At 43.9% G+C, this 24,893-nt stretch overlaps 2 protein-coding genes across 6 annotated transcripts in view; one reads left to right on the forward strand and one right to left on the reverse strand.

Annotated features, from left to right (window-relative positions):
* TCAF2 (TRPM8 channel associated factor 2) overlaps positions 1 to 4,781 on the reverse strand; it is a 42,591-nt gene extending 37,810 nt beyond the window's left edge. For 2 of the 5 annotated variants that reach the window (XR_008822013.1, XM_056339817.1), the window contains exons 1-2: positions 4,356 to 4,780; positions 2,647 to 2,821 (exon numbers count right to left, since the gene is read on the reverse strand). Coding sequence is in view for 3 of the 5 variants with exons in the window: in XM_056339817.1 (XP_056195792.1) it covers positions 2,647 to 2,821; positions 4,356 to 4,481 (301 nt within the window). In the remaining 2 variants the exon portion in view is untranslated. Of the gene's footprint in view, positions 1 to 2,646; positions 2,822 to 3,919; positions 3,997 to 4,355 lie in introns of those variants that run through there. The other 3 variants (XM_056339818.1, XM_056339816.1, XM_056339820.1) reach the window with 3 other exon arrangements.
* FKBP4 (FKBP prolyl isomerase 4) lies at positions 4,096 to 24,655 on the forward strand. The gene is made up of 10 exons (XM_056339821.1): positions 4,096 to 4,351; positions 8,137 to 8,281; positions 9,456 to 9,598; positions 13,950 to 14,070; positions 14,815 to 14,971; positions 16,162 to 16,252; positions 16,594 to 16,677; positions 17,456 to 17,641; positions 18,164 to 18,403; positions 22,353 to 24,655. The coding sequence occupies exons 1-10, from the start codon at positions 4,268 to 4,270 to the stop codon at positions 22,449 to 22,451; spliced, it is 1,350 nt and encodes a 449-aa protein (XP_056195796.1). The 5' UTR covers positions 4,096 to 4,267; the 3' UTR covers positions 22,452 to 24,655.
* Positions 24,656 to 24,893: the final 238 nt, after the last annotated feature.

Raw genomic sequence — 24,893 nt, forward strand, 5'->3', positions numbered from 1 at the left:
GCAGTTCACATAAACTGAACATTGTTTCCTCCTTACCGTCATGCACTATTATATTTTACAATGCAACAAGCAGAAGTATTACAAGCCATGCCTTATCTCTTAAATCATATTCTTTTTCAACTCAGTATAAGGGTGATACACCAACAAGGAGCATCTGGGGCTTATTTTGGATTCTGAGACTAACCAAACAATGCCTCAGAAGAAATGTATGCCAAGTAGAAAAAGTACCAAGTTTACTTAGTTCTTTGTTACTGCAGCTAGATTTACAATCGATACATGTTTTAAGGCCTTATTTCAAAAAACATTGGGTGCACAAATTACTGTTCCCTCCCATGCCCTATGAGCTGTTCCTCTGGTATTAGCTTTCCCAGAGATGTCCTCACCACACTCAAGCCACACTGGGTTGAATCATGTCTTTCCTGGCAGTTGGCATCAGGGGCGTCCCCGCCAAGGGCCAGGCTGTTAGTCTGCCAGCCGGTGAGTTTGTGTTGACACAGAGTGTGGGGCTTCTGCCTTTATTCCTTCCTTACACCCTGTGCTTGGCCCTTTCAAGCCAATCAAGCCCAAACCTTTGCTCATGATAAGCTTGGGTTCAGTTCATGTTCCAATCACAAATGAATATTCAAGATTGTTCCCTTTTTGGATATTCTCTTTGCTGTTATCTCATACTGTCATCTTTGTACTTGCACAGACCTGCATTCTTCACTTCTTATCCCCATCTGTGTGCGTCTGTGGTGCCAGCTTGATCCACACAACTGGGCAAATGAACCTCCAAGGCCACACAGCCTGTCACGGCGGGGCTGTGGTCAACCTACGCAGTGCAGTGACTTGAGCCATGACATACCTGGGAAGCTGACCCTTTGATAGCACCCCAAAGGTCCTTCTTGATGGGCTAGGCCACCTCAAGTCCTGCCCCGGCCTCTGCAGGACCTGTCAGTAAAGCTACAGCTGAGCTGCATTGCCTTACGCCATCATTACGTTTTACGTCCAAACCTTGCTATCTCTAGCAAGTTTTTATATAAACCTATTCATAACTCCAGCATGTTGCAGACCAGCTTTAGATAGGCTTCATGTCCTGGGAGGCTGGTCTGGATGTGTTCTGGGAGGCTGTTCCAGACTATTGCTGCAATTAGTCGTTTTTCAGGGCATTTTACTGCCCAGGCTATTCTCTGCTATTTTAGGCAATCACCTCACTTGTCTTTCACTCTGCCTGAAAGCTATTGCCAAAATTTTTGTTTTCACCTAAATGTACCCACCAAGATCCAAAATCTTTCCTTTGTATTCTCCTCACCTTGCTTAGTTAATGTCTTTAGTTTCAAAATTGTCTCCACCATATATCTTCTGAAAACAGGCCTGACATGACATTAAGGCACCTTTCCAATGCTGTGGTGCTATAAACACACCTTAAAAGAGGCTAAAGCCAAGGCTTAAAAGACAGGGGAGACTCTTTCAACCTACCTTCCACCCATACATACCCTAGCGAAAGCATTATAGCATTGACATCACCTAAAATGCTCACTGCCTTTTTTCTACTACCTCTGCCCCCTTTTTCCATAAAGCCCTCCAGATACAGCCTGCTTTCAACTTCTGTTCTGCCTGTAGTACCCTAAGGGAGGCCCTTAAACAAGATCTGGGCAGTCGTTGAAAAGTTATTAAGGGACACAGCCCGCAGTACTGGGTTTAAATTACATACGTAAGTTTGCACCACTATGCTGAAAACAGGAATGGCTGAAAATATGAGATATCTAACACTAAAAGGTAAGAGATCTCCACTAAAAGATCTTTCTTTTTTACTATTAAACACTTTCCTCAACTTGGTTCTAGCATGTTTGGCAGTTGTGGCAAATTTAGCACCGTTTCTACATACTGCAACTTTTAAATGCTGCATTATGAAGCATACAATATACAGCTGAAAAAGTACTAGTCCCAAACAGAAACTTCATTGCCAAACGTAAGGCAGATGACCAGTAAACGTTTATTTTAAACCAACATATTGGTTTATTATTAGAACATCTAGGTGAAAAGAGAGGTCAAACCCAATGAATTAGGGTACTCCTAACTTGTGTGTTAGCGCTGACTGAAGAATGTAAATTCAGTACCATGCAGACTCATTACGGGACAAAACGAAGAAGCACCTCTCGTGTTTTTGCTGTGCCTTCCCTAACAAGACCTGCTAGACCTGCTGGGCCAGAACCAGCTTAGATGCTTCCCTCTGTGTTCCTCAGTGTATCGGGGTCTAGGGTCTATGCGCAGAACCAGCTTTGTACCTCCTACAGATTTAATCTACAGCCAAATAACTTACTCGTGCTAAACTGCAAACTGACAGCAGCTAGAAGCTTCTAGACAAAATGCACCCAGAAACCACAAGTTTCTTTCCCTCTCCACTTACTCAGTTTGAAAGTGTATTAAAGCACTTATGTTTGCCTGGGGTTGAAAGGCATCTCTTTTTCAGGGGAAACCCGTAGATTTCCCAGTTTACACCCACCTACTGAAGTAATTGCAGGTACTTTATTTAGGCTCTTTGTTACTACCTTCCTTTGGCATCGGCAGAAGCTGGAATCTGTGTGTATAGATGCAGCTTTATACTGGCACAGAACAAGTCCAGGTTGCATGCAGAATCAGGGCAGATGCAACATGCGTACTCACAGAGCGATCTTACATACTGCTGCCAGACCTCCTGCAGCCTGTTCAGGGATCCCTTGTGAACTTGGCGTTCTGCACCGCACAGGCCCGGATGGCAACGCGGTTTGTAAAAGCAACTCCGGTAGACTGAGCACCAGCCTGTCAGCCTCTTCCCTTTTACCTTCAGTGACCGGTTACCCTTAAGGAAGAATCAGACGTCACGCTGAAGAAGCAATGCAAAACCCACTAGGCGCACAACAAGCGGGCGCCCGCTCCCCGCGCCCCGCAGTCGCCCCGGGGCTGTGCGCGTTATGGCCGCGGTTGCGCAGCCCCAGCGCCTCTCCCGAGCCGCCGGCGAGCAGGAGCAGCTGCGGCAGGCGGGCAGGAGGGGCCGGCAGCGCCCAGCACCCGTCGGGAAAGCGGGAGGAGAGAGGGGAAGGGAAAGTTCAAGAAGGGTCGGGAAAGCGCCGCGGGAAGTCGCAGCCGTCGCGGGGAGCGCGCAAAGCTGTGCGAGGGGGCCGTGGGAGCCATGGCTTGCAGTGAAACGCCGAACACGTTTAACATTTTGGCCTTATTTGTGCCTGAAGTGACGGACAAGGTCCGTGTTTTGATTTTACATCATGGGAAGCGGCAAATGATTTGGTCAAAAATAGCATTCAGCCCGCGAGGTTTGCGCAGATGCCGAGCAAGCCCATAATCTGGTCTGCTAATTTCTCTACACTTGCGCTAATGCTCTCTAATGCACTCTTCATATCCAGAGGGCGCATCCCTTTTTTGATGCATCCCCAAATATTCCAGCAGCAGGCTGAGGTACAAAACGGTGCTACCAACCCTTATGGATATGGACAGACAAGCCACACAGCCTGCACTCTGCGCCCTAAGCGAGTCCTGGTCCAGGGTTAACAAACCGTTTTCAAGCACATGATTTCTAACGGGATCGCCACCCCGGCAAGCCAGGGGATGCCCCGAGCTCCCGGGGCTGCACGCTCGCTGCCGGCACGTTGCTCCCGTGCCTGATTCTACCTTTCCTGCGCTCGTCCACAGCTCGCGGTGGGCGAAAACGCAAGCAAGCGCCAGGCAGCTGCAGAGGCCGCGGCGGCAGCAGGGCTTGCTCTGCTCCCAGCCCAGCTGAGCGCAGCGCCTTGCCCGGGCAGCGCAGGGGGCAGCGGCCCCTCCCCGCTGCGGGGCCGGACCCTGCGCCACCTGCGGGAGGTGGGCGCGCTGCCCGCGCTGCACAAGCGGCCCTCTCCCCCCCCCCCCCCCCCAATTAACTCTTCCTCCTGCTCCTCTTCCTCACCCTCCGGCCGTGTAACGCCGGCCGCCTCCCCACCCTCCTCTCCGCCCCCAGGGGCGACACACACTTTCACCCCGGCCCCTGGCACGGCCGGGCGCTTTGCGGCAGCCTCTCTAGAAACTTCTCGGTCCCTCCCTCTCCCCTCCCCTTCCTCCTCCCCGCCGCCCGCGAGCCGGCGCTGCGGCGAAGGCAGGAGGGAGGGCGGCGCGCGGCGCCCGCCCCCGCCCGCGCTGCTCGGAGCCGGAGGCGCAGCGAGACGCGAGCCCCAGCCCGGCGGGAGGCCGGTGCCGACACCCCCCCCCCCCTCGCGGAGCGGCCCTTTCCTGCGCAGCGGTGGCAGCGGCAGGCGGCATGACGGCGGAGGAGATGAAAGCGGACGGGGCTCCCTTGCAAGGGGTGGACATCACCCCCAAGCGCGATGGGGGCGTCCTCAAGGTACCTGGTGGCTGGGGCGGCCGCTCCGCGTCTCCGCCCCCCCGCAGTGACTCGGAGGCCGGTGGGGAGGGGTCCGCACGGGAGGGGTGCGTGTCCCTCCTCGCCTGCGGGCGGGCGCCCCCGAGTACATTGCCGTGCCGGGGCGGGCTGTGCCCGCTGAGGGGCCGGGGCCGCTGCCCGCAGCCCTGCCGCTTCAGCGCGCGCGGAGGGCGGGAGGCCGCCTCAGGCGCGCACGCGCTGCCCGCCCGCGGGGGCTCCCACACGGCGGTGGCGGCGCGGGGCTCCCCTCAGCTCTCCGGGGCTCCCCCGCCGGCAGGGCGAGCCGCAGCCCGGGCCGCCCGCTAGGAAAGCCCGGGGCCGTGGTGGAGGGGAGGGGCTGCTTGCTGCCTTCGGGCTTTTCCCCGGGGCCAGGGGTGTGTGTGTGGGGGGGTGCAGGGGTGCCGGGCCGCGCTCTCCGCCCCGCTCGCAGGGTGCGGCTCTGCCCGCACGGCGTTTTTTGGGGGGGAGTGGGGGGTGGGTGTCCGGGCCCGCCCCCCAGCACGTGTTCGGGGGCTGGGAATTAAAGATGGTGCCGCGGCAGGGCACGTGTGGCTCGTCTGCGGCCGTGGTTGTGGCGCAGCGCGGGGCTGGCTGCCTGCGCCCGCCCGCCTTTGCGGCGCTGGAAGCGGGGCGCTCCATCTTGGCGCGAGCTCCTGGCGCGCGCCGGCCGCTCGTACCTGCGGTGGCGCGTCGTGCACGTGCGCCCGGTGTGAAGCCGGCGGCGGGAGCCGGGCCGGCGGCCCGTTGGTGCGGGCTCGGCGGGAGCGCGGGCTGCGAGCCAGCTGCAGGTGAGGCCGCTGGGGACACCCCCAGGGCAGGCTGCGGGAGCGGCTTGTGTCCTGTATTCAACGTGCCAGTAGACTGGCTTCTGGCTTTGTACTGGAAAGTCAGTTGATACGTGTAGCAGCGTTTATACCATGAGGGGGAGTTGCACTAACTTCCTCTGTCAGATATTTCCTATTTCCATATCTCTAGAAACTTCTAATGATCACTGGAAACGTGTTGGTTGTTTTTTTTTGAATCACAGTGAGATTTCAGAGTTCCGGTGTTAAAAAGAAGAAAAGTAGCACCACAGCAAAGCAGCAAAGACAAAACTCTAGTTTTAGCCTTTAGAGCCTTCTGGCTTTAAATTCTGGGTTTGTCATAGGGGTGCTGTCTGCAGTCTTAGGAGGGTTATCAGGGGCCAGATTGAAGATGTGTGGCTGGTTTCTGTACTCTGCTTTCCCATGTTTCCAGCTTATGTGCTTTGGTGAAAGTTTCTATTTTTTACATATAGCACAGATTAGAGCATTAGGTTAGAGTTCTCATCTGCGTGGCTGCCTAGGAAGCTGCCCACAGGTCTCCTGCATCTTGGATACCTAACTAAGCATGGTAAAAGGCAGAGAGTGTGTCTGTCTACATCGTGCAATCCCCACCTTTTGATGGTGGAAAAGCAGCAGGTGACTCTTCAAAATATTTTAAAAAGGGGGTAGGAAAAATATTGGTGAGAGAGCTGAGGTTGTGAGAACTTCAAAAAAGGTGAGATTGTGAATTGATAAGGCAAAAGACTGTAGAGGTCACGAAGTCCAGCCTTCATGGATTTTATTTTTCTAGTAATTACTAGAGTGCAGAATACACCCATTGAAATCAAGGGTCTAATTCTGAACTAATCTACAACAATCTTGTACTAGTATGATTGCACTGATTCCACGAGGTTTTTTAATTTTTTCGTTAGCTTTGTATCAGAATAGTATCCAGAGGTTTTTTTCCTGGTATTGCTCAATGTGATTGCACTATTTCTAGTGTAAGCACTTAAGTTTAGAAATACTTGCCATCACAATATGAACAGAAAAGCCAGGTTTCTTCATCTGAAAGGGAAATAAAAATCTTACAGAAAATAGGGCTGCCCTGTTGAGTATATGAAAAAGTGAAACGAGTTTCTTGAAAATTAAGTAGATGCAAAAGAATAATAATGCATAAATACTCAACATGAGATATTTGTTAGTTTTATGTTGAATAACTTAGTATGACACCACAAGAATATGGCATTAGGGATAGAAGTTTTCATTAAAAGCAACTCCCATTTCAAAGTGACTTCAGTTTGACTGCTTTAAAATTACTAGTTTGGATCCACTGGTTTTATACATACATCTAAACATGATGTAGTTTAGTTTGGTTACCAGATTCATGTTATTTTCATATGTCTCTGTTCCCTTACCTCTGTGATCTGTGATAGTGGTTGCTTGATTTTTTGCCTTCCTTGGAGGAGAAATCAGTAATTAGTTCTGTAATGCTAATAACTGCTGTAGCACTGAGGTGGTGCAGGGTAAGGGGATGGTGTGCTGTGTGAGATCAGGCATCCCTTTTCATACTGAGAATTCTCTCCCTAGGAAGCTGAGCAGGTAGTATTTTTTTCAAGATTTTACTTTTTTCCCCTCCTCTTTTATGTATCCAGTGAGGTGCTTTCAGTTTGTTAAGAGTCTGTCCGCATTGCCTCAGCTTTGGTGGAGGGTGCTGGCATTTCAGCCATATAGTCAGCTGCAGGGATGGTGAAAGGCAGAGTGGGAGATAGACAGTGGTTGGTTGCAAGAAGTTGAAATTTGGGAAGGAGTCTCCCAGCGGTCTGGTTCCTGCAGTGAAAACCACGATTGGTGTAGAAGCATGACATCTTTATAGTTTTTCTTCAAAGGAGGGACACCAATCCATACTTCCATATAACTGTCCTTGAGTAAATGTTTATCTTGTATGAACAGTATGTTTTTCAGGTCTCTATAGATGCAAGTGAATAGGGTTCTCCATTGGTTACCTTTTGCCTAGCTAAAGTAATGCAGAACTTTGGCTCTGAGCTAGATGGTTTCAGTCAGTGTTGGAGAAAACTCAAATCTGAACTTCCTGGATTCCTGTTACGGGCAAGGCTTCATATCTTTGCCCTATGAGATATGTCAGTATTATTCTCTTATTTTGATATACATTTTAAATGGATACTAGATAGACTGGCTAATCTTGCATTTTGTATAGTGTGTATTTAGTTGCTATTGGTCTTGCTAGCTAGGCTGGGGAACCTCTTGAGAAGAAAATTAAATCCTTGCAGTTGTATGTGAAACTGGGGTGCTGGCACCCAGAGTGGTGGCAAGACAAAAATACAGTTTAATAATTCCTAAGTGTTACTGTGGTAGCTGCTAGAACTAACCCGCATTGGGGCGAGATTCTGTTAACTTTTGTTGAACTGTCTGGTTTCACTTGAGCAATCTCGAGTTGCATGTTAGAATAGATTTTGCATGGAAAGAACTAGCTCATTTCTTATTTAAATGCTTTGCCTAGAACACCAAACTTGGAGGTAATGATAGAGTGAGTGGTGGTGAGGAAAGTACTTGAATAAATAAAAAAAAGGCAACTTGCCTAATGTTTTACCTGTTAAAGTTTCAAGAACATTTAAAATCTTGTTGAGGAAATTAAGTGACATTGCTAACTATAGATGCAGAGAGATCTGTGAGCTGGTGCCAACTGTTGCCAATTAAGTTCTTGTATCACAGCAGAGCCATCTTAAGGCTCCTGCATTTGCAACACTTCTAATCTGTAGACAGAATAGCCAATCCATTTCCAAATAACTGAAGTAGACCTGCAAATCTTTTATCTAATGAAGATGATAATGCATGCACCTAAGTGCGTGGAATTAATGTCCAATAGGCAGACTTTATTATTAATTATTATTAATAATAAAAAAAAAGACTTTAATGATCTTTATGTTGCTTACTGTTTTTTCTCAGGTTGTCAAGAGAGAAGGCAGTGGGACAGAGTCTCCGATGATAGGTGATAAAGTGACCGTCCATTACACAGGATGGCTTCTTGATGGCACAAAATTTGACTCCAGTCTGGACAGGAAAGACAAATTCTCGTTTGACTTGGGAAAAGGTAATAACTTGTGTTTGGTATTAATAATTGAGATGGGATTTCCTTGCATGTATGACTCTTTGCACCTGAAAGTTGCTATTTAAATTGGTTTTCAGAGCTTAAGGTTTATTTTCTGGCCAAATCAGAATGGCTTTGAGATTTTTCTGAATGAGGGAATTGTGTAGCCCCTGAGGCCTGCTGAAGAAATTATGGGCCTTAGACAAAGCACTCCAGGGGAGCAAATTTGCACTGAAGTATAGTGATAAAGGGTAGTTAAGTAGCCAGAATATGCATTTTGTTGGTACTTGTTTTGGCAAAGATGCAAATTCAGGAGTACTTAATAGTGACCAGACACTGGAACAGAGCACATAGGGGCAGCTGTCAGCTGCAGCATGATGAAACATACTCCCTTTTTCCCTTAGTTTCCAAATTAACCCAAATCTGAATCTTGAAGTACACCTCTTTATTATCAAAAAACTTCATTTTTTGAATGCAGAAATACAAACATCTTTGTTTCAGCAAATCTTACTACTCAATTGTTTATTTTTTTTCTGCTGACACTTCCTCACCCACTGTTTTTTTTTTGATTGAGAGAGAAATTCTGTGGTGTACTGAAATTTGAGATAATAACGAAGTGTACCTATTAATGCAAGACTGATAGAAAAGCTGCTTGATTGAGTTGAAAGGAGCAGCAAGTAGGAGAGCTTGAGGAAAAGACAGGATTTTGTTACTTGAGATTCCAGCTTCTGCTCTCTTTTGGCTTTAGAAGGACTACTTCTGTTTTCCTCCCCTTCCCATTCAAGTGGGTGTTAACTTCTAGTTACCACTTGTGCTGCTCTTTGCCAGCTGATAAAGTAGAGAGAGAAAAGGCTTTTTTAGATTGTTTTCAAAATAGGAGCAGGCAATCTCTTGCCCTAAGACCTTCAGTTTATTGTTATTTCCTCGTACTTGAGATTGTGCCAAGCACTTCAGTCCATGTCTGTATTCAGATTACTTGTGTCCCCTATAGGGGAGGAAAAGAATCACTACACCTAGAATGAAGAAACCTTTGATAAATCAGAGCAATCACAAGTCTTTCAGCATTTCTGCTCTGTCTTGGCTTTTGTATACCGAAAGTAATGAAGTTCAGTTTTACAGCTGATCTTGCCTTTCATGTATGCCTAGCAATCATGTGATTGAAATTTGACTTGCATAGGTGAGGTGATAAAAGCATGGGACATTGCTGTGGCAACTATGAAGGTTGGTGAAATCTGTCAGATTACATGTAAACCAGAATACGCCTATGGCTCAGCTGGGAGCCCCCCAAAGATACTTCCCAACGCTACGCTGATTTTTGAGGTAAGTGAGAGATGGTCACTAAAACCGTATGCTTGAAAACCACAACAAAGATCAGATTTCAGTGTAGAAAATGTGTGATGTAATACCCTTTTAAAACAGGAATGTTAGGTTTTCAAAAGAAAAAGTGTGCTCAATTAGGGTAATGTGGGCAATGTACAGAGTTCTAGTCTAGCTGCTACTGATCTGCAGTGGCTCAGGTTCCTTTATTTTGGAGTTCTTAAAAATACTTGAATGTTTTCCAGGGTTCATAGTTTTTATTTTACAGTTACAGAATGAATCACTATGGGAGAGTGCAGGTTGGGAGGGTGGACCATCTTAGTGACAGACTCTGAAGTAGTTGAAAAAATGGAATTTTTAACCCTCTTTCTACTTCATAGGACTCAAAGTAATGATACTTATGTTGAACATGTAAAAGTTCTCAACAACAGGAAGAGCAATTAATGTCCTAGTAACATATTTTTTGTACTTTTTTTTGTGTTTTCTTTGCAATATTAACATGATTTTTTATGAGCTGTTAGGGGGAGAAAAGAGATAATGGTGCCATATAAACTGCTGGACTATAAAAGTGTATTTGAACAGCTGTGCAACTATGAACTCAGTTTTCTGTAGAGCCGAGCATTTTAATAAGCCTTAAAGCACCATAAGAGTTTGCATTCAGGTTCCTTGTTTATGACCAATGTCTGTGGATCCAGGCTACATTCATCAATATTACCATCACAGAAAGTAGTCTGTACACACTTGGTCCCTGTGATAGATTCTGACAGTCCTGGGTTTGGGGTCTGGATAACAGTGATTTTTGCCATTCATGTGGACAGTTGGTTTCCTGGGAGGTGAACTGGGTGTCTTGGTGAGCGTGGAGCCAGTTAGCGTGGGTATTTCTTAACCTCATCAGCAGAGGACGGAACCCATTTCCTAGGGATCTTCAAGGCATCTTCCCTCACCATGTGCCCCCATGCACCCCCCACCACCCCCCACAAAGGGATTGGAAATAGCAGCTGTCTGTTGTGCGTTATTTCAGTAGTGAGGGTGGCTCCTCAGAATGCTGAGACTCTTCATGTATGGAAAAATCAAACATGATACTAAAGCAGTTCCTGGAGCATGCTCTGACAAACAGTCTAAACTGTGTTTGGGAGGATATATTTCTTTTTATTGTTGAAGCAGTTCAATTTTCCAAGAAATACTTTAATTGAACCTGAGAGAAGGCAGATGGACTTTAAATGTGGTTTTTTGAAAATCACTTTATTCTAAAATACTTAATCAATGAAATGGATTCCTATGTTAGAGGCATAAGGAAAATTAAGCCCTGATGATTGCTGTAAGATTGAAGGTTTCATCTAATACCTGAGAAAGGTAGAAGGAACTCACGGAGTAGGGACTGAAAGCCTGTTTAGATTTTAAGGGAAACAATGAGCATCTGTTAAGAAGGATAAATTAAACATAGTTGGATATTGTATTCCTATTTCTTTTCTTGCATGAACTTGTGAGTAATAGCATTAAAGGTGTATTTTGTGTGGAAGGATTCAAAAAATGCTGCCAGCAGCTAGTACCCCAGGCCACTAAGGGATAAGAACTATTTGAAAGTGTATCAAAACTCATGCCATTATTTCTGCAGTTGACTGTTGAAACAATAGTATCTTGTAAAGCTGTTCTTAAAGGGCATTTTTTAAACGTCTAACTCTGTAGATACTTGTGGCTTCTTTATATTGGCTAAAACTACACATGCTGGAATGCTCTGTGCTTTGCACAAATGCGAGTGATACTAAGTATAATACAGGGCAGGATTTTGAAGGGAGAGGTTTTTTCCTCTACCCCTCTGCATTTTTCTGCCCACCTCATTTTGTTGAGGGAAAGGAAAAACAAATAGACCTTCAGCATAGCAATTACTGAAGATGCTCACCTCTGTTTTTTACTGTCCATGCGCAGTGTTTCAAAGGTCAAGATCTTCTGCCTTGTCAGCATGATGAAGTATTCTGAAGGGCTTAGCAGTAGCATACAGGATGCTACATTGTTGTCCTGCAACAAGAGATAATACCTAACCTTTTGATAAATAAAAGCGCTACCTGCAAGATGAGATTTGTTTCATCAGAGTAGTACTGAGTCTTACCTGATAGTCATCCAGATTATTCACTTCCCACTAAATTTTTCTTAATGATGCCAGTCTGACCTCTCCATCTTCTGGGTAGTTTAGGTAAAAGTAGCGTTTCATTCATGACCCTTTCTATCCCCTGCCTGAGCAGTAATGTTAGAGGAGAAAAGGGAGAAAGAAAGAAAAACACTGAAGCTGCCTGTGCCTCCCTAACAAAAAGGCCTGCAGATGACTAGCTACAACAGATAAGCAGTGCTGGGTATATCCTGAACTGGGGGAGTGGAACTTGGATCCAGAAACTCTCTTTTTATTAGGTAGAAGGGACTTCTAACTAGTATGACTCTCAGGTGCTTAAAATCCCTTGAGTTTCCACTCTTGTAGTCCTGCCTCTACATTTTCTTTTTATTATTAGAACAGTGTCAGCATGGTTCCTTTGCAAGTGCCGTAACCATACTAAAATTCTGTGCAAGTAGCCTTAAAAATGACCCTGTAAAACTTATTTAAAAGTTTTTTGTAGCTGTCATCACCACATCAGCATTTCATTATGACCAGAAATAATGGATGTCTTATGGTTCGGAGTTTTGGGGTTTTTTTCTGTTCGGTTATGTTGGGGGGGGTTTGTTTGTTTTGAGGGTTTTGAGCTGTTATCGTGGTTGCTTTTGCTAAGGAATATAAACAGATAGATTCTTCCATAGAATACTGTTATGTAGGTGGAAAAAAAAATAATGAGGAAACCCGTATGGTCATCAGTGGGATGTTCTGGAATGACTTTGCTTGTTTCGGACAAACTGAAGATAAAGACCAGAATATTATTTGTTATTAGGTATCCATCAAAATACAAAGTGGAAGTACTCTTAGTGCTGGTGAATATTCAATTCCTTTTGCATTCTGGGTATCTTAAGTCCAAGTGTCATGAACCTCCACAGCATTAGCCTTGAACTTTTTTTTTTTTAAATGAGGTACTTGGTCTAAACAATACTGATTATAATGGCTTGCTCTTCTGTGCTGTTTTTACTATTGTTTTACTCAAACGTGGATAGCAAAAGACTTTTCTTAAGGTAATAGCAACAACAAATTTCTTCTGTGACTAGAGTATTTTTTTCATCTTGTCATGGCACTCCCACTTTAAACTATGATTTGCATTAGAGACTTGGGAGAGCATGTGAAGATTCAGGCTTATCTCCTGCATTAACACCAGCTCTTTAAAATTCTGAAAAATTTGTTGCAGTAACAAGTTTAGATGAAAAGTGGGCCAGATTATGGTTTTGTTGTTTTATCATTCTAGTGGAAATATTTTTTTTCTGAAATGATTCCACAATAAGGCAAGACTAGAGGGGAAAAAGCAGTGAGTAGAAAGAGAACACCAAACTCTGTGCAGTGATGCAGGGGAGGATGACATAGTTGAAACTATTGTTCTCTGTCACAAGAGCAGGAGGCTGGAGAAACAGGTGGGAAATAGCCGAAGTCTGAAAAGGTACCCTTTAATTTGTTTTAATATTGCAGGACAGGCATTTGAAATCAGTTTGGACTCAGTTTGAAACACTATAGATGTGAATTTGAACCATATATGGAATTCAGGGTATAGTCAGGACTTAAGGATGACAATTGTATGTTTATATTCAATTTTTCTGCTCCTGTTGTCCTCGTGTTAATTACAAACCTCCCTGGCCCTTGGATGCAGTGACACCACTGGTGATTCTACTCAGCTGTAAAGCGAGAGCTCTGATAAGCTCTGTAAGACAGCTGCTGATCAGTGTGGTAGCACTGCAAAGTGGCAGTTGAGAACATATTCTTCATGGCTTAATGTGTTCAAAGGTATTTGCCCGCATATTAAAGAAACAAGCCTCAATCCCAAAAACCACTGTCCATACTTCCACCTGCAGACGTTAGCAAAAATACTACTAAAGAAGCCAATAGAATCTTTTTTTTGTAGTAGTCCCTAAGCATTGTGGCTCATGGAAGCTTTATTCAGAAACCAGGTTCACAGTCCTTTCAAATAAAGGATCTAATTTGTAGTACTGGGAGACCGATATTGCTGGAGAAAAAAAGCTGTAAAGGCCTGAAAGAATCTGAAACTCTTCAGTAGGTTTCCAGCCAGTATCTACTGAATATAGCATCTTCATAGCCTTGGTGGTTTAATATCTTAGAGGAGATAAACTAAGATAGTGGCTTTCTGAACATTTCAAAAGTACCTGGAGAACAAATTCTGTGAATTACTGAATTGATGTGATGAAAATAAATGCATGGCTGCTCTTCCCTCCACAGATCGAACTTTTTGAGTTCAAGGGGGAGGATCTCACTGATGATGAAGATGGTGGCATCATCCGAAGAATCCGTAAAAAAGGGGAAGGCTACTCCAAGCCCAATGAGGGTGCACTTGTAGATAGTAAGTCTGTTACACAAATAGTAAATGGGTTTACTGGGGGGGGGGGGGGGGGGGGGCGGGAAGAGAGAACCTTTCTCCCAATCTACAACTCCTTGTCCTGAGGGATAGGAATATGTGAATTCTCTTTCCTTTACCAAGTAACTTAACAAGACAGAGTAAGCTTTCTTTTTATTTTTAGCGAGGTTTACATTTTCCAGCAGCACCTGTGTTCTCCAGAGATACTGGATCTGATAAAGTGCTTATCTGATCACAAAAAGTAGATGGAGTCTAAGGAGGTATTGCCATTTGCTGAGGAACAAGAGGGGAAGTAGTTCTGGCATTTGGAGTGGAAAAAAAAAAACACCAAAAAACAACCACAAATGAAAACACCAAAACCCCAAAGGTGAACTCAGGGATAAGTACTTACTCAGAGTATGTCAAAATTAATGGCATTATTTCTGCAATTGACTGTTGAAAAATAGTATCTTGTAAAGCTGTTCTTAAACAGCATTTTTAAATACATAAATCTGAAGATACTTATGGCTTATTTATATTGCATCAAATTACACATGGTGGTTTATAAAGTTCAGCAGCAGAAGTTTTATTTGCTAATGGTAGCAGTAGCCACCATAGGTAGCTGTTAAAAGAGAAAAAAGACTGTTCAGGAGGAGGCTTTGGCGCTTCCTATATTAGCTGTGCTACCTGCCCTTTACCATATGTGGATATCTTCTGATTTTTCTCCGGTGGTTCTGTTTTTGTTACCAGTCCAGTTTGAAGGCCGATGTGGAGATCGTGTTTTTGACAGGCGGGAATTGCGGTTTGAGATCGGAGAAGGTGACAACTATGATCTTCCTCATGGTCTGGAGAAAGCCATTCAAAAAATGGAGAAATCTGAGGAATCTGTGTTCTATCTCAAACCGAAGTATGCTTTTCCTGATCTTTTGGTACTTTAAGGGCTTCTGTTAAGCATCTGACAAGAACAAAGTGTTTTGTTATAACGCTTTTCAGCATTTTTCAGTGCTCTGGTAAAACCATGATCAGTCCCAAAAGTTTGATGTATAAGTATGAAGCTAAGATCGCCTTGCCACTTGGTTGGGAAGTGACGGCACTCCAAAAGAAATTTATTTAAGCCTCTGTAGTGTTGATCTTGGTGAATATAAAAAAAAATTAATTGTTGCTCTCTTAACTCACATTTTTGTGGTCCCTCTTAATGAAACAGTACTTAACTATACAGCAGTGCTTATAAAGATACCTAAAGAACAGCCTTAGAATAGGAAAAGAGCCTTCTGAGGAGCCCAGTGTGACCAGATAGCTAGTCCTTAGGTGATGTGGTTAGTAAAGAGTACTATAAATCTTTTGTCAGTAGAAAACTTGCACTGGTATTCTGAAAGCCTTTTCAAAAAAAGCCTTTAAGACTCCTGTGAGACACAAGGCAAAGTCATGCAAACCTTGGCCCATTATAGAATTCTCTAACAACAGCTAACCAAGACATATGACTGCCCAATATTGTCACTTTAGTCAGTTTAGGATATAAGCAGAATTTTCTCTTTACAGTGAGAACATAGCTGAAACAAGTGGAGTTTGCGCTGATAATTAACTTCAGTTTTTATTTTATAATTTTTTTTGAACTGGAACTGAACCTGATGGGAAAAGAGGGATACTGATTGCAAAGCAATCTGATCTTGAGGGTTTTCCTCTTAATATGCAGCTACTTACTGCGTTCAGTCTCGGGTCATGAATATAAAGCAAGATATGTATAACTTTAAAGTATATTCTTTTTTCCTTGATGGAGAGAGAACTTGCTTTTCCTTCATAGAAGCTAAAAAAAGAAAGAATAGGAACTGGTGACTGAGAGAGTAATGAAATTAAACCCAGGTTTCTCTAGTTTTCTTCTACCTTGTGCTTGCTAATTTTAGAATAGTACTGAGAATTCTTCAAGCCTTTGTCTTTTATTAATGCTGTATAGGCATCCCAGATTTGCATATTTTTGTTTGTCTCCAGCTTCCTGTGTATTCAATATGGCTGGATGGATAGTTTTGGAACTTGCTTTTTGTTGGTTTGTTTCTTTCTTCATTTCATTCTTTTCTTCCTCTCACCGCCTTGATCTTACAGCTATGGTTTTGGAAGTGCTGGGAAGGAGAAATTTCAGATCCCTCCAGATGCAGAGCTACAGTATGAAGTGAAACTCAAAAGCTTTGAAAAGGTAGGAATGAGAGATGAAGTCCCAAAGAGATTGGGAGATGGGGGGAGAAGTGTGAGTGCAGCTTAAACAAAGATGATGGAATCCTTGAACATTGATCTGAAATAAGGAAGCCACTGTTGTGAGAGATGACGACATGCTGGGAGCTCTTGGCTGAAATTGTCCTTGCTTTTATAGTATATCCCTGTCCGTTGCTGTCAGTGTCTCTACTGCACTAGCCCAGTTTGCAGGGTGAAACTGCTTTGCCAGACCTCTCTCTGTCATACTGTTAGTGGGAAGCAGTACAGCCATTTGGGTCTCCCCGAAAGCTGCATCGTTGACTTGAACTGTTTCTGTTTGGATAGGCTAAGGAGTCCTGGGAAATGAACACAGATGAGAAGCTGGAGCAAAGCGGCATTGTGAAGGAGAGAGGCACTCAGTACTTCAAGGTAAATTACAGTCCCCAAGTAATAATAACATTTCTTAGTCCATGTTATGAGCCGATAATGATGATTACAGCTCCTGTCATTTCAGAGTGGTGTTCATGATATTCTGTGGTTTTATAAGGAGAACTGGAGGGGAAGGTGTCTTTTGAAAAGCAAACAAACAAACAAACAAAAAAAAAAACCAAACAAACAAAAAAAAAAAAAAAAAAAACCCAAAAAACCACACCTCAAGAGTTGGAATATCCAAAGAACTAACTCTGCAGGGAGTTAGTTCTCTCTGTCAGAGCTGTTTGCTGTACCTACAGGTAATTCTGGGGCATACGTTGAATAGCAGCAAGGTTACAGTATTTAGGTTCCTGCTGTGGGATAGTGCTGTGAATGAGCAATGTTTGTTTGGGTAAAGATATGTAGAAAAGCAGTTTCAAACAATTTGACCAGTCAAAGGCAAGAGTTCCCCATTATCTTCATGACACAACAATAGTTGTGCTGTTTTGAAAATGCCCCATCTGCTTTGTTTTTTATCAAAAGTTGAATATAAAGGTGGGAGTTGAGAGTGAAGTATCAATGCTGGCCTATACCCCTAGTAGGTATTCCTAAAGGTTTTCTGATCCTATGCAGGAATGACTTTCAGAAGTAGTATATTTTTGATGATTTAAATTAATTTCTGGTGGAACTATTTTTAGTCAGAACTGTTGCTCAAAGTAAGCAGAAGGGGAGAGAGGGAGGTAAGTTACTGTGATGTTACTGTGATGTGTGATAGTTGAACTGCCTTCTTTTACAGGAGGGGAAATACAAACGAGCAGCGTTACAGTATAAGAAGATTGTGTCATGGCTGGAGCATGAATCGGGACTCTCTGATGAGGAGGATACGAAAGCCAAAAGCCTGAGGCTTGCTGCCCACCTTAATCTAGCTATGTGCCATCTCAAGCTGAAGGAATACTCCCAGGCTTTGGAGAACTGCAACAAGGTAGTCAGGTTTGGTTTATTTTTAAACTGTGCAAGCCATCCGACAGTTTTATCTCTTGCTTTAACAATCTGAGGGATACCAGGCCACGTGGTGTTTGGCCTTTCTTATCAACTGGGAGTTGAGTAGTACTGAATACACAATGTAAAAATATCAGACAGGTTACTCTCATTATTGCTGTCCTTTTGAATACCTTTTACTAACTTGCTGCTATATTGCGAATATTCAAGTATTTGGCAGGTAGAAACACTGAGATGTGGTGAAGGTATTTGTGTTGGCAAAGGTCCTTCAAAGCGGTGGAATAGAGCCAGGACTAAATCTTAGGTTTGCTGGTTCTCTACTCTCAAATAGCCAGTTTTCTTTGTACTTACTTCTACTGTATTCAACTCGCCTTATTAGTAAGCCCTGACAAGACTCCTAAATTCACATCAGAAGGTACAGTTTCTAGCAGTCTCTGGTTTTCTGACTGCGTATTAATAAAAAAAAAATATTCTGAATGTGGTTTGGTTTTGATTTTCAATGCAGGCACTCGAATTGGATAGCAACAATGAAAAAGGCCTCTTCCGGCGTGGAGAAGCGCACTTGGCTGTCAATGACTTTGAATTGGCCCGGGGAGATTTCCAGAAAGTGATACAACTTTATCCAAGTAACAAAGCTGCCAAAGTGCAACTGGTAACTTGTCAGCAAAAAATACGGGAGCAGCGTGAGAAAGAGAAAAAGATGTATGCCAACATGTTCCAAAGGCTTGCAGACAAAGACGTAAAGGTAAGTAACACTACTCCAGAAGATTTACAAGAGGTGATGTCACATGTTAGACGTGGAACAGTGTTTTAGGCATTAAGCTTACTACTTATTCTTAGCAAAGGTAAGTATAATGGGAGAACACTCACGTAGCTTCCTCTGAGGGGAGAAAACACTTGAAAATACCAGCAGTCAAAATGGTGAGGCTGTCTTGTTTGAAGAAGACAACTGGCAATACTGAGCACTGCACAGAATGGTTTTATGTATTTCAGCTGACTTTGCAACAGCTGAGCGTTAATCAGAAAGTAATTGAAGACATGAGATGCAAACATGGTAATGTTCAAGAACTGAAAAAAGCATCAATGTTCGTTGAACTGATTGTTCTGAAGCACAGTCTGTTTTGGTGCCCGGGTGGCCTGCCTACTGAGGCCTTACGTCTGTCATACAGATGGTGCTCAGGATTGTCTCCATCCCAAATGTCACAGATCAGTTATGAAGTGTCAGTATGAATTCAGACTGTCAGATGACACATTATTCTACTGCATGGGTAGTTTTTGTACTAAGCTTTCACTAGAATTTTAGTAAATACTAGTTCTGTATTCAAATACGGTCATTGTTAACTGGTTATAACAAGGTTGTATCAACTAGCAAGAAACATTCGAAGTTACTGGTGAGAATCATATATCCTAAGAAAATGTTCTGTTTTCCTTAAATGTGATGGTCCGGAAGGACTAGGTAAACCTGTAATTTCTAGGACACATGTGGGATTTGTATCAGCCTCAGATTTTCTCAGTAACTTTGGGGAGGACAGAAGCTTCTGTCTTGTGAGGCTATTTTCACAGATCTTTGTCCACTTTCCCAGAATATGCATGGGATATGTCAATTTTCTGTAGTTAACTCTGTCAGTGAGCTTGTCCAAGGGCCTGCTGTCCTCCGATGAGTGTATCCTGACAATTCAGCCATTTCAGACTGAGTCGACAATTTCCTACATGAGATGCTTCATAAACCTCTCTTTCTTCCCTCCCCTGGTCTTTCAAACTGACATATCGGAAATAAATTTATCTCCTGGAGGCAATGGGAGATGTATTCTATTCTTCATCTCTTACTCTGCTAAAGTAGTCGTAATAGTAAGCATGGGGTAATCACTCCTAACTGGATAGTTGGGTGGCCAAGCTGTTCTGTTTGTGGCTTTTCAGCTGTGTGTGTTGTGGGTGGGTGGTTGGTGGGTTTTTTCCCTCTCCAAAGAGGAGCAGTAGTTCTGTGGATTGGGTTCTGCTTCTCGTGAAGGAGTGAAACAAGCACATAAATGCAAACATTTCCCACTGGTTCTGTGAGGAAAGTGTCATTGTCCATGTACTTACGTATCTCGCTGAGGCAGCCTGATGTCAACAGTCCTTGATTATTGGAACCTGGAAGAAAGTATTCTGTCCTTTTAGATGTTGTCATGTATAACCATGCGGTACCTTAATTTTTGGTAGGCTTTAATGAAAAACCTCAGGAAGAGCAACTAAACTAGAATTATTTCACTGTTGAGCATCTTCACTTTTGAAATTACAGGTTTTAGTTGTCAGCTGTCAGGCTCTCCTGTGCAATTTCCTTACAGCTAGCATAGCTGCTGGGAATCTGGCTTCCTCCACTAGTAGTGGGACACAGCAAGAGCTGCTGTTCAGAGAGGAAGAGTGGATCACTGAAGCAAGCTGTACCCCCGAATAGTACAAAAGGTGCTTTTCAAAATGTACACCTTGGGCCCTAAGACAGAGTGAGTCGTATTATTGCCCACAGGCGGACTCTAGTCTTCGGATTGCAGACTGTTGGGCATACTGCAGAGACGTGGCACTTAGGGCAGATTTTCCCATCTACTTTGGATAGGGTCAGCCTTTAGAGTCATGGAATCACAGAGGTTAGAAAAGAACCTTAAGATCATAAAGTCTAATGATTAACCTAGCACTACCAAGTCCACCAGTAAACAATGTCTGCACATCTTTTAAATACTTCCAGGGATGGTGGCTCAACCACTTCCCTGCGAAGCCTGTTGCAAGGCTTGACAGACCTTTTGGTGAATGAATTTTTCCTAGTATTCAATCTAAACCTCACCTAATGTAACTTGAGGCCGTTTCCTCTGTTATCACTTGTTACTTGGGAGAAGAGGCGGGCACCTACCTTGCTACAACCTCCTTTCAGGCAATTGTAGAAGAGTGGCAAGTTCTTCCCTGAGCCTCCTTTTCTACAGGCTACCCCAGTTTTTTTCTACCCCAGTTCCCTCAGCTGTTCCTCCTAAGATTTGTGCTGTAGGCTCTTCACCAGCCTCACTGCCCGTCCTTGACACGCTCCAGCACCTCTATGTCTCCCCTGTAGCTAGGGGCGCAAAACTGGATGCAGGATTCGAGGTGTGGCCCTGCCAGTGCTGAGTACAAGGGGGATGTTCACTTCCCTAGTCCTGCTGGCCCCACTTATTTCTGATACAGACCAGGGTGCTATTGGCCTGGCTCATTCTTGTCAATAGTTAAGACGATCTTGGGAATGTGCATGTGTCTACATTTTTTTCTCTGAGCCACCGGGCCTACTTCAAATTGACGTGGTTTTGTATGAAAAGGGGGTCAATGGAACTGTAAACAAAGGATGCTTACTCCCCAGGTCAGGCTTGGGGATTTTTCTTGCAAGAAAACATGTTTTCCTGTTAATTCCATCTATCATGTTGCTTTACTGTAGCTGCAACAGTTTATTAGTGGTGATGGGAGACATTCAAGAATTCTGGAGAAGAGGGTTTGTTTACCAAACATCTTCTGATGGCTAAGGCGGCAGCTTGGACTGTAGGTCCTAAATGCCTGACATCTGCATGGCTGATGGTCTGTTGAAGTTTGTCAGTCACTCTTGCATCAGTAGTTTGCTTCACAAATTTGAATAGTTCACATGTAAAGTGTGAATTTTTAAAGGTCAAGATGTTTATCACCTTATCTTAGGTCCAGGATTGCCAGCTGACGGGTTTTCTGTGGAGAGAAGACTTCACTCTTGTGTGCTTCATAGAATGCTTCTAAGGATGAAAGCTGATCTTTGCCGGGGTGGCGTTTGGCTGTGGTTTCTTGTTGCATCTTAAGTTGATGTAACAGTTAAGGATTGTGACGCTTTCTGCCCTCCTGTTCCCCTCCAACAGCACATGCTTATGTCCTTGCTTCTTGTCTGGTTTTCATCTAACTTTGTTATAAATCAGATGGTTCAGGGTGCTAGGCTGACAGGTGGAATAGCAATTTCATTGCAGTCTTTTGAGATGAGCAGGTCAAGACACTTCTACCTCCTTTTACTGTGTTTAAAAATTATTGCAAGGTCAAGATGTGCTGGTTATGTCCTGCTGTAAAAACTGACCTTGCCACATGTTGCTGCCTTCCACAACTTTTTTATGTGGACTGGAAGATAGAGCAAGGAGAGGGCTTCTAGAGCAGCCGCTTTATCAGATTAAGATTTTATTCCAGGTAAGCTATTACAGAGGACATCCAAGTAACTGTTGTTGAGTTGAAGTCACTATTCATGAAATGAGTTGTCCAACAAAGATCCTTCATATTTTGAGTCTAGATGTGCCTCGTGCAAGTTGGGGCTGGGGGCAGGGTATGGGAATTGCTGAAACTGAAGCAGGACAAAAGCAGTTTTGTACAGAAGCTGCCTAAAGGAATTTCAGCTTGTGGGAGAATGCTTTCTGGAAGTGTTATGTGGCAAGCATGTGCACACCACGTTATGAATCACAACGGTCTAACACCAGTATTATTTCTTAGCCTCCTCTAAACTGCTTTTGGTTTCTTGGATGCAGAAAAAATGCAAAGAAGTTTTTCTTTTCTCTTGGCTGAAGGTCCTAATGTCTTAATTCAGTCTTGCAGGAAGACCAGGTATCCTAGTGATAAGAATCAAATGATGTTTGTGGTATTGTTTGCAAATGCTAGCAATTTTGTTTAACGGAGGAATATGTTCTTTGTCTCTCTTTTAGTCAGCTGCTACTCTTCACACCAGCCACACTGAAGATGCAGAAATGAAAGATGAGCAGAATGGAGTGGAAGATAAATCGGAAGTTGACACAGAAGCATAAAAACAAACCCTATTCCATTAGTTTTGTAAATGAAAGAATTTCCAGTGATTTAGACCTTTATTTTTCTACCTGGTTGGACAGTGGCTTCAGGGGAGCAGAGGCTGAAGCCACCATGCCACAGTCAGTTACAGCTTTATACGTCTGTTGAAGAAGCTGAGTGGCAGCATAAATCTGGTTTAATCCTAGGGACTTTATTTATTCATTCAGCCTCTGTTACTGTTGGGTTCTGTCTGGATTTACTCTGCTTGGTTTATTTGCATTTTGACATTGGTGTTTGTCTCCTGGTTCCAGCTCACTTTAATCTCAGGTTCTGCTTCCTAAATTTATTTCCTTGATTTCTTTCAAGTAATCAGCCTTTTCCAGGAGTCTTCACATGAGACTTGAGAACAAATTGGCGCTCCCAGTTCTTCTGCCTTGGGATTGCCCCCTTGCCTGCCCCCCCCCCCCCCCCATTCAGTAGGGAGTCCCTTCCATTAAGTGTTGTAACCTTTCTTGTATGCCTCCTCTTTGCAAATTGCTGAAGGTTAAGACTGTGAAGTCACAGCTTAAGTAATAAAAGCTCCAATTAAACTCAAGAAAACAGAACTTCTCGTGGGTTTTTATTGGGATTTGCACAGAATTAAGATAATTTTACTGTCCTTTGGAAATTCAGTGTTTTCTCATCCACGCAGTTGTATGGTAGCCACAGTATCTGATTATTTTAGTATGTTGTTTGTTCATTGCCATAAGGGAATTTCCACAGTAATCGGCACAGCATTTATCCATATATTTGCAAAAGGAAAAACTGTTGCGGAAAACTGTACAAGTGCAAGGCTGTAACCTATGCATAGAGCTTATTTTCTGTTTGTATTAGTAGCTTCCACTTCACTCTCCACCTTGTAAAACTGGACCAGGAAAAAAAAAACCTCATTCATTTATACCTGAAAGTGACTGGCTTTGAAGAGAAAATAGGTGATACTGGTTTAACATGTTACAAATACTTCCAGATCCTCATGAACTACAGACTTCTGGGTGATTCAAATGTCTGCTTATCCCTATTTCGCAAGAAAGCTATTACTTGATGTTCTACTTCTTTCTGCAGTATGTAGCGTGTCTTGTTTGGGAGCGGGTTGTGCTTATGGGTTTTGTGTGGGCTTTTTGTTGGGGTGGTTTTTTGTGTCTGCAGGCATGGAACATACTACTCACTCACCTCTGTTTATCTTGTTATGTAGAGTTAAACTCGGCATCTCCACTGTCCTGCTCTGAGACACTAGCAGCAGGGACACATTTTTACCTGTTCTGCAGGAAGCAGGTAGATAATCTGTTCCTTTCAGATAAAAAAAAAAAATTATTTTTGCAGTGAGAAAGATGTCTTTGCATGGCATGGGATGGGCTGGAATTGTGTCTATTGTGGAGTATCTCTGTTGTAACATGAATGACATCTGAAATGTGAGCTTGACTTCCTGGTCTCCTTTGCTGAGACTGAAGTACTGTGTAACTTATTCATGGGTTTCTTTATGGGCAGGAGGTTGCCAGTATCAGCTCTCTGTGAAAACTGTTTCACTTTGTACCGAAGCATGACTATCTCGTAATGGGAATTACAGACAGGTTACAACATGGTGTAACAAGAATGCTTGTCAACTGAAGTTTCAAGAGGGGGATTTCCAGCCACACAACAGTATGGGGAAGCAGGAATGCCAAGGAAGTTATTTTTCTCCTGCAAAGAAATACCTTGATTTGTTGGCAGTTACTACTAGAAATACAAGCCCCTGGGGCGAAAACTTGGTGTGTGAAAGCAAGCACAGGGCTAAGTCCTAATGATGAAATTTCTAATTCTTGGAACATCAAGTTCCAGAAATCTCCCGTAGACCTGACAGTTCTTCAGCATGTTTTGGAAAGTAACAAGCGAGATGATTTCTATAGAGCATCTACAAAATTGCTAGAGTCAAGGGTGGATAATACGTACAGTGTGAGCAGTCTTTGCCCTTATTGTTGCTACATAACAAATACTTAAGAATGTAAATGTAAGTGCACTATACATTCAGGCAGCTGAAGGATGATCCCATGCCGTCTTTAAAAATGTGGCTAGTCGCCAGCAGCAGATGGCACACTGGTGTTTCTAAGTGAGGTCGTGCATGTAAACTCCGAATATAAGCTATTTGTTACGTCCTTATAGAAAAACGCTTAAAATAAACAATTACGGTATCGGCTTTGTAAACCACGCACACCTGTCTGGCTTTATAAGTCCTTCGCCCTGTGCAGCGCTCGTAGCGGTTGTACCGTGTCTGCGGGGGAGCAGAGCGGCCTCCGCCTCCCTCGGTGCTGCCGGGTGCGGGGCCCTGCCCCCGGCGCTGAGCGGTCGGGTGGCCCGTTTGTCGAGGGCCGGGAGGAACGCGGTGTCGCCCTTGGGACGGGCTGGATCACGTACTGGGCGCCGGGCCCCCGGGGCGGGCTGGGACATGC

This window comes from Falco biarmicus, chromosome 5, assembly GCF_023638135.1.
Source record: "Falco biarmicus isolate bFalBia1 chromosome 5, bFalBia1.pri, whole genome shotgun sequence".
Classification (NCBI taxonomy): Eukaryota; Metazoa; Chordata; class Aves; order Falconiformes; family Falconidae; genus Falco; species Falco biarmicus.